This window comes from Notechis scutatus, chromosome 5 (assembly GCF_049901735.1).
Source record: "Notechis scutatus isolate UNSWTSFEM ecotype Mainland chromosome 5, rNotScu1.2, whole genome shotgun sequence".
Lineage (NCBI taxonomy): Eukaryota > Metazoa > Chordata > Lepidosauria > Squamata > Elapidae > Notechis > Notechis scutatus.
Window position 1 is genome coordinate 57,348,552 of NC_142013.1, and position 14,846 is coordinate 57,363,397.

General features: G+C 37.4%; 1 protein-coding gene across 10 annotated transcripts in view; it reads right to left on the bottom strand.

The window, feature by feature from the left end:
- KDM6A (lysine demethylase 6A) overlaps positions 1-14,846 on the bottom strand; it is a 219,311-nt gene that overhangs the window by 49,679 nt on the left and 154,786 nt on the right. For all 10 annotated transcript variants that reach the window (XM_087966799.1, XM_026674041.2, XM_087966797.1 and 7 more), the window contains one exon: positions 1,551-2,326. In XM_087966799.1, the coding sequence (XP_087822925.1) occupies positions 1,551-2,326 (776 nt within the window). The remainder of the gene's footprint in view (positions 1-1,550; positions 2,327-14,846) is intronic.

The window sequence follows — 14,846 nt, forward strand, 5'->3', positions numbered from 1 at the left end:
GAGAGGAGACTCCTTCAAATTAAATAAAACCAATCCTTTCTCAATGTTTTCAGTGGGGCAGAGGAGAATATGAACATTTACCATATTTGAAGTGGATATAAAAAGTCTTCATACACCCTTGTTAAAATGCCAGGTTTTTGAGATGCGGAAAAAATAAAACCAAGTTAAATCACTTCTGAATTTTTGTACCTTTAATATAACATATAACAGGGGTGTCAAACTCGCGGTGTTACATTATCGTCATGTGACGTATTGTGACATTTTCCCCCTTCAGTAATCCTGGGGTGGGGTGGCCAGTGTGTGATGCATCCGGCCTGCCAGCCATGAGTTTGACACCCCTGACATATAAGGTATACAATTCAACTGAAGAACAAACTGAAATCTTTCGGGGGTGGGAGATAACAATAAAAAAGCACAATAAGCTGGTTGCACAAGTCTGCACATTCTCTTGTAAGTAAGGATGTGGCTGTGTTCAGAATTAACCAATCACATTCAAACTGATGGTAAATTGTAGTCAAGACCCACCTGCCATCAATTAAAGTGACTCTCTTCAAGCCCATATAAAGTTCAGCTGTTCTAGTAGGATTTTCCTGAGATTTACTCAGTTGCCTCTTATACCAAAAGCCATGGTCTGCAAAGAGCTTACAAAGAGTCAGAAGAAGAAATTCCAAGGCATATAATGCTGAAGATGAAAAGGAATGTCACCTTTCAATATGACAATGACCCAAAGCATACCTCCAAATTAACAGAACAATGGCTTCACCAGAAGGAGATCCATGTTTTTGAATGGACCAGGTGGACCCAAACCTGAATCCAATTGAAAATTTGTAGGGTGACCTGAAGAGGGCTGTACACAGAAGATGCTCTTGCAATCTGACAGATTTGGAGTGCTTGGGCAAAGAGGAGGGGACAAAGATCCCCAAGGCAAGATGTGCCATGCTGATAGGCTCCTACTCCAACAGACTGAATACTCTCAAAAAATCAAAAGGTGTTTCAGCAAAGTATTAGTTTAAGGGTGTGCACACTTATGCAACCACGTTATTACACATTTTTTGCTTTCATTTTCCCCCCTAAACGATTTCAATTTGTTTTTTCAACTGAATTCTAAAGCCGATAGGTTATATCACAGGTGGGGAAAAAATGAAGTGATTTATATTGGTCTGATTTTTTTACAACTCAAAAACCTGGCATTTTAATAGTTGTATAGACTTTTTATATCCACTGTATATTCTGGCAGTTTCATTCTGACTCATGGTGGCTACTCCATTTCTTCTGCCAGAATTTGCCATAACATTGGGTAGGGATAAGATTGCTCTTCAATTATATGTCCAATACATATTCAAACACAATTATTGTTTCGTTTTTAAAAGAACTCAAATGTCGAAACACATTCATTTTCAATGGGATAACAATAATTAAAAACAAATATCTATAAAAACAAGTATCTATCATTGTACAATTTAATTCAATAAAATTAAAAATATTTGGGAGACATACAGTATATACAATATAAAATTGTTACTTGCAATTAAAGGAATTTGTGTACTTACCTGCATGCTTTCAGAACCTCTGCAGAACTTGGATATATAGATACTGACATAGATGGAATGATGGGGGAATTAGGTTTATGTCCAGTAAGAGGAGGATTTATTTTTATGGGGCTCTGAGAGTCCTCCAATGCCTCTCCATTAACTGCATGTCCACTATGAGGGCTGTTAAGGCTGGTAACACTGTTTGTGGTAGTCTGTTCAGTAGATTTTGGAGAAGGTGTTGCTGTGGAAATGGCTGAAGATGGTGAGGAGGCAACAGAATTCTCAGTTTTTGTATGAACAGTTGGATGGATGTTATTGACTTTGTCACAGGTTCCAGTACCCACATTGTTATTGGCTTTTCCCATCAACAAGGCAGAGAGCTGAGGATTGTCTGAACTAAGTAAACCTGGTGACTTTGAATCTCCATGGCTAGGGCTAGAAACAGCATCTGCCGTCACCTGATGGACATGATTAGGAAGTCCTTCTACACTGGCAGTGCTGTTAAGTGTCTCTCCAGAATGCCTGTTTATGTCAGGCACTGCTGATGTATTTCCTGAAGGCTTGCTCTCTTTGGTTAAGGTAATGCCTTGTTGTCCACCTGAGGTAGCAGTGTGAGAGGGGAGGTGATTGAGAGCGGCCCCCTGTGTTACTGAATTGGTAGGCATGGTAGGATGTCCATTTTGATTTTGAATACCAGTGCCAGCTGCCTGGAGATGCTGGGAAGGCCCAGTGGAAGAGAGAGGTCGTTCACTATTAGGACCTGCCAAATGTGAACTCTGACTTTTTTGAAGCCCCTAGAGAAAAGAAAGATGATTTTATTTAAATACCTGAACATATATTTTACGGCTTAGGAATCAGATGTAACTTCAATATTTTCCCAACATTGTCCAATATTTGTTTTTCCAACATTTCTCAATATTTTCAACTCGTAGTTTGAAAACATGAATTTCAAAAGCCTGTTTTGAAAAGAAAGTATCAGAAGGTCTTACCTCATTGCTCAAACTTCTAAATCTCTGCAAAAGAGCTGTAGCATCATCATAAAATAAACTATAACATAGAAGCCCAGTCTCAGAACAGCATAAGACAAATGATGGTTATTATAGCTCAAATTCAAAAACTGTGGAAAGCATTAAAAAGCTTAGCTATCTGGATTTATAGTGGAAATCATCTACCTAAGTTAAAGACAACTTTTATTAGTCACAAGTGGTAACTTTCAAAACTATTTATTTATTAATTTTTATATCACCCACCTGGTGGTATGTCAAAGGAAGCTCTCAAAATAACATGCACACACACACACACGCACACACACACACACTATATATATATATATGCGAAATACCACTCACGCATCATTATAAAATCTCCAGAACTGTAAATGACCATCAGAGCATTAGTATTTCGTATATTATTATTAACATGCTCTGATGCTAAGGTGTTCTACTCCCCCTCCCCACCTGAAAAGAAATCTCTTCCAAATGCAAAACACAAGCAGAGGAGTTTCAGTTTTAGTTTCACAGCAGCCACCAGCTTTAGTACAGAACAGCTGAACTAAGCCACTCCCAGGCTCCTTGCTGTCTCCTTCTTGCTCACATAGGAAATACTGCTTCAGTTTCCAAACAGCCCTCAACTCTCTCACACACTGACAATACACTAGCCAGATGAGTACTAATGGATCCCCCTTATTTTCCTTCCCAAAAACTAAGCCTGACCCAGAGGTGGTATTCAGCAGGTTCTGGAGAACCGGTAGCAGAAATTTTGAGTAGTTTGGAGAACTGGCAAATACCACCTCTGACTGGAGATTTTATAATATCCTTCCTCTGCCACACCCACCAAGCCATTCCTACAGAACTGGTAGTAAAAAAAATTGAATCCCACCACTGGCCCAACCACATAGTTTCATAGCAAAGCACGGGTATCGAGCTAGTATACCAATAAATCTGGGAAGAAATTCAGGACAATTTAACACATTTATAAAACCCTATTGAAATAAATATACAGCAAAATACTAGCAACAAAACAAATTGTGCTTTTTTTTTTCACCAATGGCACTACCAAGAATGCTCTATTTAATGTAATGTACTTTAATTTTTGTAAGTTATTGTTTTAAAGTGAGCAAAGTTGCAAGTCCCTTTTCCAGTTAATTCCTTTTAGGAAGACAAATATTTAATATTAGAAATTATAATGAAAGCCTTAATGGGAATACCTAAATCTGCTATACTTAGCAGGTCACTCTAAATCTTAATAACTTATTCTAATTAATATTTTTAGTTTGCAATAAACTGTATAGCCCATCCTACTTCTATTTGTTTTAATATTTAAATAATGGCAAAAATAAATAAGGAACTACATTTGATTCACGTTCAATGCTTTATTAACTAGTTTGCATACTATAAAGAGTGGGGATAAGAGAATCTTACATTTCTCTTTGGGCAGAAACCTGTAAAAGATTTGATATAGTTTTTTTTTCCAGTTGCAAGTGTTGCAGTCACCCAGGTACCTAATATAACTTATTCCCCTCCTACCCATCACCAAACATACGTGTCCATATGAAATATTGAGGTATTTGCCTAAGCTATAGCATGAACGATGGACTGACATGAGGCATAGGGCAGGAGTTAGTTGTAGAGAAGTATGGCAGCAAGCCTCAGTGAGCAAACACTGACATAAACTACTGCCCTGTGCCTTGATTTGAGGGTATAAAATTTCTGTTTAACTTCAGCTGCATTTCTACAACATACAATATCAAACAAGTCTCTTTCTGCATGTTGTGTGAATCTAGACATGATCTAAATGTACAGCTAGAAGCATATAGTCAAGCTAGCTCTTTGCCCAGCTTTAGCTGATTGCCAACTGTAGTCTTTCCTGGGATCCACTGAAGATAGTACTCACTCATATCCTTGTCAACTGTCTTCCTGCTTGGACAATTGTAATTTATCCTACAGGGGCTGTCCTTGAAGACCACCTAGAAACTTCAACTTTGCAGAATGCAGCTATATGTGTGCCTATGGATTGGCCCTATTTTTATTACATATATTTATTTTTATTGCTGTTATAAGAGCTGTACTTGCTTCAAAATGCTGGGTGGTACTATGAAGCCCTATATCAGGGGTGTCAAACTCACGCCGTCACAGCGGCATCATATGACATATTGTGACTTCCCCCACCTTTGCTAAACCGGGTGGGGGCATGGCCAGCATGTGACACATCCAGCCACGGGTCAGGAGTTTGACAGCTATGCCCTATATAAACTGAAATCTGAAATTATTGGAGACTGCCTTTTCTGTACACAATTTTCTTGTCCCAGTTTGAGTTGGTGTCCTCCCTAAGAATAGTTATTTCCTTTTTAAAAATTTTTTATTAAGTTTTCATATTTTAAAAACATAAAATAAAACTTTATACATTGTTATCAACATCAAGACATCTTCTGCATCTCCTTACATTTTTCAGTATATATACACTGCTCAAAAAAATAAAGGGAACACTTAAACAACACAATGGAACTCCAAGTCAATCACACTTCTGTGAAATCAAACTGTCCACTTAGGTAGCAACACTGACTGACAATCAATTTCACATGCTGTTGTGCAAATGGAATAGACAACAGGTGGAAAGCCTAGCAAGACATCCCCAATAAAGGAGTGGTTCTGCAGGTAGTGACCACAGACCACTTCTCAGTTCCTATACTTTCTGGCAGATGGTTTGGTCACTTTTGAATGCTGGCGGTGCTTTCACTCTAGTGGTAGCATGAGATGGAGTCAACAACCCACACAAGTGGCTCCAGGTAGTGCAGCTCACCCAGGATGGCACATCAATGCGAGCTGTGGCAAGAAGGTTTGCTGTGTCTGTCAGCGTAGTGTCCAGAGCATGGAGGCACTACCAGGAGACAGGCCAGTACATCGGGAGACATGGAGGAGGCCATAGGAAGGCAACAACCCAGCATCAGGACCGCTACCTCCGCCTTTGTGCAAGGAGGGACAGAAGAAGCACTGCCAGAGCCCCTGCAAAATGACCTCCAGCGGGCCACAAATGTGCATGTGGCTGCTCAAACGGTCAGAAACAGACTCCATGAGGGTGGTATGAGGGCCCGACGTCCACAAGTGGGGGTTGTGCTTATAGCCCAACACCATGCAGGACGTTTGGCATTTGCCAGAGAACACCAAGATTGACAAATTCGCCACTGGTGCCCTGTGCTCTTCACAGATGAAAGCAGGTTCACACTGAGCACATATGACAGACGTGACAGGGTCTGGAGACGCTGTGGAGAATGTTCTGCTGCCTGCAGCATCCTCCAGCAGGACCGGTTTTACAGTGGGTCAGTAATGGTGTGGGGTAGCATTTCTTTAGGGGGCCGCACAGCCCTCCATGTGCTCGCCAGAGGTAGCCTGACTGCCATTAGGTACCGAGATGAGATCCTCAGACCCCTTGTGAGACCATATGCTGGTGCGGTTGGCCCTGGGTTCCTCCTAATGCACGACAATGCTAGACCTTATGTGGCTCAAGTGTGTCAGCAGTTCCTGCAAGATGAAGGCATTGATGCTATGGACTGGCCCGCCCGTTCCCCAGACCTGAATCCAATTGAGCACATCTGGGACACCATGTCTCGCTCCATCCACCAACGCCACATTACACCAGACTGTCCAGCAGTTGGGGATGCTTTAGTACAGGTGTGGGAGGAGATCCCTCAGGAGACCATCCGCCACCTCATCAGGAGCATGCCCGGGCATTGTAGGGAGGTCATACAGGCACGTGGAGGCCACACACACTACTGAGCCTCATTTTGATTTGTTTTAAGGACATTACATCAAAGTTGGATCAGCCTGTAGTGTTTTTTCCCACTTTAATTTTGAGTGTAACTCCAAATCCAGACCTCCATAGGTTGCTAAATTTGATTTCCATTGATAATTTTTGTGTGATTTTGTTGTCAGCACATTCAACTATGTAATGAACGAAATATTCAATAAGAATATTTCATTCATTCAGATCTAGGATGTCTTATTTTTGTTTTCCCTTTATTTTTTTGAGCAGTGTATTTACTTATTCCTTTACCATTACATCTTACTCTTGCTAAAAATCAGTATCTTTTATCCTTAAACATCAATCTTCTCCATGGCATATTTACATATTTACATATTCCCTCATTCTTTTCCTAATTGCCATTTTATTTTCTTTTTATTTCTAAACCACTCATCCCAGGCATCCCAGGCCCTATAGTAAATTGAATTTCCTCTGTCTTTTATTTTCATCATTAGCCTGTCCATCTCTATACAATCTATTATTTCTTTTATAACCATGCCTTCTGGTGGAACCTTTTTTCTTTCCAGAGTTGTGTGTATGAAATCCTTGCAGCTGTTAATATGTGTTACATGATATATATCTATCTGTTTTACTGCATTTGTGTTATTATATCTAATAAAAAAGTTTCCAGATTAAGTTCAATTTTCTGATTCGTGATTTCTTCTATCCATTGTCTAATTGCATTCCAATATTTTTTCACTTCCTGGCATGTCCACCAGGTATGGAAATAAGTGTCTTTTTCTTTTCTACATTTCCAACAATTTGGGTCTGAGTTAAACATTTTTGCCAGTCTAGCGGGGAGAAGGTGCCATCTGTAGAACATTTTGTATTGATTTTCCCTGTATGATGTAGATGTAATTAGTTTGTAATTTAATCCCCACATTTTCTCCCAATTTTCCAGGTCTATATTATGGCCAACATTTTTTGCCCATACCACCATCATCTCTTTGACCTCTTCCATTTTAAAATCTAGTAGAAAATTATATATTCTTGAGATCGTTTTCTTCTCAATTTCTTGTAGAATTTTATCTAATTGATGCTTTTCCATGCAGAAACCAAATTGTTCTTTGTCCTTTTTGTATCTCGCCTGAATTTGCATGTATGGGCACCAATCTATCTTTATATTTTGTTGCTGTAGTTCTTGTCTCGTTTTTAATCTTCCTTGTGTGTCTAATAGGTCTTTGTAATTCCTCTTTTTCCCCAGATCCATTGCGTTTGGGTAGATTTGTGCTTCCATAGTTGACAGCCAGTTCGGTATTTTAGTATAATGATTCTTTTTAATTTTGTTCCATGTCCAAATTAATGAATCTCTAATCATGTATCTCTGAAAATATGCATGCTGTTTACATTTCCCATTCCATAGGAAACTGTGCCACCCTCTCTGCAAGTCGTGACCCTCTATCGACAATACTCTTCTATTTTCCAGGTTGATCCAATCTTTAATCCATACCATAGCCACAGCCTGGTAATACATTTCCCAGTCAGGGAGTCCAAAGCCACCCCTTTCTCTTTTGTCCTGTAATAATTTCATTTTTATCCTGCCCTTTTTCCCATCCCAAACAAATTTACTTATTAATCAATCTAATTCTCTAAAAAAGGTTTTATCCAAACTTATTGGTACAGTTTGAAAAAGATATAGTATTTTTGGTAGACATTTTAATTGCCGCAATTTTCCCCAGTAATGATAGCTGTAGTTTCCCCCACATTTCCAATTCTTTTTTAATTTGTATTATTAATTTGTCATAATTATCTTTTTTGATTGAAGAGCATCTTGCTGTTAACCAAATGCCTAAATATTTTACCTTTTTCACACTTTGCATTCCCAATTTTCCTTCTAATTCTTTTTTTGCTTATCTTTTAAATTTTTAGTCAATAATTTTGTTTTATTTTTATTTATCTTAAGGCCTGCGACCTTGCTGAATTCCTCTATTTCCTTTATTAATTTTACTCCTGTATCCTCTGGATCTTCCAGAAAAAATATTATATCATCGGCAAATGCCTGTACCTTATAATGCTCCTTTTTAATTAGAGCCCCTTTGATTTCTTCATTTTTCCTAACGTTTTCCAATAAGTTTTCTAAGGTAAGGATGAAGAGAAGGGGTGACAGTGGGCATCCCTGCCTTACTCCCTTGTTGATCTTAAACGTTTCTATTCTGTCATCGTTCAGTATTACACTGGTCGTCTGTGTCGTATAAATTGTCAAAATCAGTTTGATAAATTTATTGCCAAATTGCATGCTTTTTAATTGTTATATTATGAACTGCCAATTAACATGGTCTAATGCCTTTTGCTCATTGAGGAAGACCATTGCCAATTGTTTTCCTGGATTTGCTTCATAATATTCTATTATATTCATTACCATTCTGGTATTATTCTGGATTTGTCTATTCGATAGGAATCCGTTTTAGTTGCTATGAATGATTTGGTTAAGGGTTTTTTTCAATCTTTCTGCCATTATGGACATAAATATTTTGTAGTCAACATTTAAAAGGGATATGGGCCTATAATTTTGAATTAGTTGATGGTCCGAATCTTCTTTTGGGATCAATGTTATATATGTCTCCCCCATGACTTGAATAATTTCGCTGTCGTCAGTACCTCATTGTAGAGTTCTAATAATTGCATTTCTAATTTTTCTTTGAGCGTTTCATACAGTTCCCCTGGGACACCATCCGGTCCTGGTGTCTTATTGTTTTTCTGTTTCAGGATTGCTTCTTGCAGTTTTTTTAGTGTTATTTCCCTGTTTATCTCTTCCTTATTCTCTCCCGGGATCACAGGTAGCCCTTTCCCTTCTAAATAATGTTGGATATTTTTCTCTGGTATGTCTTCCCTACTATATAGTTCCTCAAAAAAACTTTTAACAATATGTTTTTTTCTTTTCAGTTTGATGTTGTAACGTACCATCAGCATCCTTCAATTGTTGGATTGATCTTTCTTCCTTTTCTTTCTTAAGTCTACAGGCTAGCCAGCTTCCCGGCTTGTTCGCGTGTTCAAAATAATTCTGTTCTATCTTTTTCATGTCCTGTAACCATTCATCTTGTGCTAACATCTTCAATTTGTGTCTAATCATTATCCTTTCTGTATTTGCTGTCTTATTATGTGGTGTTTTTTCTAGTGTTTTTTCTAGCTCCTTAAGGGTATCTAGTAGTTTAGATTGTTCTATTTTCCCGTTGTATCTACATGTATTATATGAAATTGCTAAGCCCCTGGTGTATGCTTTAGTCGTGTCCCATAGTTTTGGAATTGATGTTTGTTGTTTTTTATTTTCTTTCAGAAAGAACTCCAATTCTTTTTCCATCATCTTAACACATTCTTTTTCTTTTAGGATCTCCTTATTTAGCATCCATCTTCTATTCTTTTTCAATCCTTTCCAAATTATTTTAATAGGATTATGGTCCGCCCATGTGTTAGTTTCAATTTCTATTTCTTTTATATTACGTTCAATTTCCACATTTGTCCATAACATATCCAATCTTGACCATGATGTTTGTTGTGCTGAATAATAAGTATATATATTTTTTTTATCTGGATTTCTTTCTCTCCATATATCTTTTAATCCTAATTCTTCTGCCATTTCATAAAATGATTTTGGTAATGTTTTCCTTTCCCTTTTCCCCCCTGGATTTTCGTTATTATAATCTTTTCCTAAATTTGCTATTGCATTGAAATCACCTAGCAGGCATATGTTCTCATATTCCTGTTCTACTAATTTTCTGTATAGTATAAAATTTTTCTTCTTTCTCGTTTGGTGCATATATCACTGTCAATAACATTTTCTTATAGTTTATATAAATTTGTAACATCAGACTCCTACCCTCCTCGTCTGCGTATACCTGTTTTGCATGTAAATGTTTCCTAATATATATTGCTATCCCCCTTTTTTTGTCGGGCTAGAAATACATATAAATCTCCGAACTTTGTTGCTTCTAACAGTTTTACTTTGTTGTATCTGGATATGTGTTTCTTGAAGGCATATAATATCTAAGTTCAATTTCTGTAGTTTAGTTATCATTTTTTCCTGTTGATTTGTGAATTTAAACTGTTGATGTTAATGGAAATCAATTTGATTTCTTCTGCCATCTTACTCAGTAGTTGCTACTTGTTGGAGCTTGTTTGGTGTCTTGTTCTTACGCCTTCTCTTTCCACTTCTTCCTGCTCTCTTTCCTCTTGTTCTGTTTCTCTTTCCTCCACCCAATCTTCTTCTTGGCTCCTGCTTTCCACTTCCTCTTTGCTGTTCTGTTCTTCTCCTGATACCACATACAGTTCAAAAAATTCCCTTGCTTTTTCTATAGTGTCTATATATATTTTTTTTATCCTGCCATGATATTAACATTCCCTCTGGGATGAGCCATCTGAACAGGATGTTATTCTTATTCAGTTGGGCGGCCAGGAATCTATATTTCTTTCTGTGTTCCCTTATTCTTCTTGGAATTTGTTTCAACATTACAATTTCTGTTCTTTTAAGTATCAGCGGTTTGTCTCTCGTCACTTTGTATATCTCATCTCTCAGTTGTTTCTTTGAGAATCGTATATGAGCCTCTCTTGGAAGTTTAAAACGTCTTGTGTAGTTGGTATATATTCTATATACCTAGTCTATTTCCCTTTGAACCTCTTGGCCCTCTTTTTGTAACCATTCTGCTATGAGATCTGCCATTAATTTGGTCAAGTCCTCCCCCCTTTCTTCTGTTACATTCTGAAATCTGAGGAAGAAATCAGCCTTTTCCATCTCCAAATATGCAATTGCCTCTTCTAATTTCCTGTTCTCTCCCATTAATTTCTGTTCCATCAATTCTACTTTGTTGTCTGTTTGTTCGACCTTTGCCTCCACTGCTTTCATCTTATGTTGCGTCTTTGCTACTGTTTGTTGGATTGTACCTATCTTATTGTCTAGTTTCCATATTTCACCTTTCATTTCCCCCATTTCAGTTTTAAAGTCTGTGTGGTTTCTCACCATCGTTTCTTGTATTGTTGTTAATGCCATTTGGATTGTTTGCATATTTGATACCTGACTCGTCTTCTCAGGATTTAGCATGGCCTCTATCGAACGTTGTCTTGCTGGTGATGCTATCGTTGATGTTGAGTTGAATGTTGTTTTCTTCCCAATTTTAGCAATGGTTGTCGTAGTGGACATCTTAGGCTTCCCAAATCTACCTATTTTTTAAGGAAGTCTTTCAATATTACCATCCGTTGTATCAACTCCCTTCTGCGTTTTCTGTGTTTATCTCTTCACTTTTATCTTATTCTAATCACTTCAGTTTATCATTACAAGCTCTAATATGCTTAATAATGTCTCTCCTTAATTTTATGTACACCTTATATATATATATATTTTATACAACAATGTAAAGATAAATATCGTTATTGTTTATAATCTAGAATAGTCTGTAGCCCTCTTAATTTTCTAATCTTATTTAGTCCTTTTAATAAATTAGTTGATTATAATCTTAAATATAATAGCTTATGTATTAAACGTATATAATTCAATAAGTAGAGATAAATATGTGTTTGGTTATTTTCTTTTCTTATATACCATATCTTATGACTTTCTTATAGCTCAATTAAATCTATGAATCAATATATAGCAATTAATTAGTTATACATCAATTGATTAATTAGTTATCCAAAGTATCAAATTGTGGAAAGATATAAAGGGTATATAGGGTATAGCAGTTATAAACAGTGTAGCAATCTATAAAATAGGATAAATAAATTAATTCTTCTTACAAACAATCAGCTATATATATGTATATATTGTTATTAGTTTTTTTCAATATACAAATTTGAATATAATACTTAGAAATTATTCAGCTTTCTTCTTCTTTCTTCTTTTCCCTTTCTTCTGCACACTGTCAAATTACTTTCCTCATTTCCTGTTTCATCAGCCGTCTTTAACTACTTAGTCACTTTCACTCTCAAATGGTACAGTCACTGCTTTCTATCAAAATGGTTCCACTCTCCGTTCTCCATTAAAGTTTCTATTGTTCTCTCTAATGTCTCTTTTCAGCTCTGCTTGTAATCAGTCCAAATTGTAGAAATTTTAAGTTTTTATTCAGAGTCTCGATCTTTTCTTCTGTGGCGCTCTCTCTCAGCTGTCAAACTGTTCTTTTCCAATTGTTTCCTGCTCTCCCTTTCACTCCGCTATCCCCTGCCAATTCGCCGCTGTATTCACTCTCCCCAGAGACTCCCTCTATCAAGAATCTTTCACAGGACTCTCTTCTCTCACCTCTCAAAAACTGTCCCAGTCTGCCGTTCTTCTTCTGATGTCTTGCATTGATCCACTTTCCTGCTTCCCAATCACAGCTGGCTGTCACGGCTTTGGACCCGCCATAGATGCCGGGTTTCTTTTATGCCGGATTCAAAGGGCTTCCCCTCATCGCAGCGGGAGGTTGCTTTCCTCCACTTTGCTCCTAGGTTTCCCCTTCTGATTCGTGTGTCTCTCCAAGCTTCATGATGCTTCTGAGAGCTTCCAAGCACGAAAATTCGGATACAGGATTGCAGAGATCGCTCTCCTGCTCCACTCCACTGTGACCTCACCACCGGAAGTCCAAGAATAGTTATTTCCAAAGGGAAGAGTGTTTCCTTTCCTGATGACTTCCAAAAAATAGTCAAGACTAAATTATTCTAGAAGGCCTCTGAAGACTGGTAACTAGTGCATACTGCATTTTGATATCATGAATAATTAGATTGTTTTCAAATGGTTAATTTTGACTAATATATGACTGTTATTAAAATTTATACTTTTTATTGTACAGTTTTGGTTATTTCCTCCTAGAGATAATTCCTTACATGAAGCTGTCTACAAGTCCCATAGGTAAATATTCCAACATTTTACTTTTCACCTAGAGTCATGGAGTCCAATAATCAGCAATATTGAACATTATTCTTTAAAATTAACCCTTTTAAAATATCTGCATATCATACTCCTTGCAGGCCCAGAATTTGTCTTTTCAATTCCTTGGAATTCTCCCCCAAATCATTGATACAGGTAGGGAGGTCATCAGTTGTGCACAATGAAATGTATGTATTCCAAAAGTAAATTATTACAATTTACCCATTGTCTTTTTGAAATCAACTGCTCCAAAGTAGGTTGAATTTGATTATTGTTCAGAACATTCATTAATTCAAACTAGATAAGCTTAAAGGCTGCTCTGTTGAAAGGTGTAGGGGTTGCAATCAAGCTACAGAGGAAAAGGAAAAAAGCCCCAAGCCTGTGGAGGAAGCACCACTTGGAATTAACCTTATCAAGGCTTGTACAGCCTTCTATGCTGTCTGGCTGGGACCAAGCTCATTTTTCAGACATGGTACAGAGTTGGTTTCTCAAATTAAAAAGCCTAGCTTAGAAAAAAGGAAGGGGCCATAGACTTCCAAAGTACAGAATTGTAGAATGCTATTGAGCCTATTGGTGAAAAGTTGGATAATAAGCCTCAAATTGTTGCAGTTTGATCTGTTTTCTTTCTTGGTTTGATTTTTTTAAATAAAATTACCTTTGAGTTGGTTTGAACTGCAGATATCCAAATAGTCGGATTTTGTTTTTAGTTCCTGACCCTGAATGCTTAAGGTTCGGGGGAAAATAAACTACAGCGGGTTTATTTTATCTTTTGATAGTCCAGTGCTTGCTTTCTATTACTCATGTCAGCTCTGGACCTCTGGTTTACCTGAGATTTTGCCACAAAGGAAACAATATTTTCCTTCCTATCATCAATTTTTCTAACTAATGACTCCTTCCAAATCTATCTCTAGCAAATTAGAAGTGTTATCTTTTTACTGAACTTATGAGTAAGTTTTACTGAACTTATCTATGTTTCTATCAAATGTATGCATGAATTAATATTTCCCCAAAATGTAATTTTAAATTTACTACTTTTAGTTATACACAATTGTTATTTTTTAATTCTATTACTATTACTGTTGTAATTTGAAATTGGAAAAAAATAACAAATTAGAATATTTAAAGCTACCTTATCATTTTTCATTCACTTTAAAAAAAAAAAAAAAAAGCTCTACTCCAATACTTGGCAAATTCCTATCAAAATGAACTGGCTGATATTATCAACTATCTCAAATTGCAGTAGGTAATGTTACTTGTCTGTAATTTATTAAGATTGGAGACCTTGGAGGTCTTCTAGTCCAACGTCGTGCTTAGGCAGAAAACCCTATATCATTTCAGACAAATGGTTATCCAATCTCTTCTTAAAAACTTCCAATGTTGGTTAAAAGCTTCCGGTATTAGAGTAGAATAAAAACTTTATTGTCACTTTAAATCAGGGTTGTCTGCATGGTGGTTAGATACAGCCCGTGGGGCTGCCCTGGAAATAGCAAAGGATTGGTCCATGGCAGCCCGGCCCGACCCAGGAAGACCAGGCACTTATCTTCAACGTGGTGGTAGCCATCCAAACTGGTATGCAGCCAAGCTTTAGATCCATGGAGCTGCTTCGGAACCGGCAGAAGGCTGCCCCAGCCCTGCCCCCTTGCTCACGCCCAGGAGGTGGTGAGCGTGCATGGGGCCTGGAATCCCTG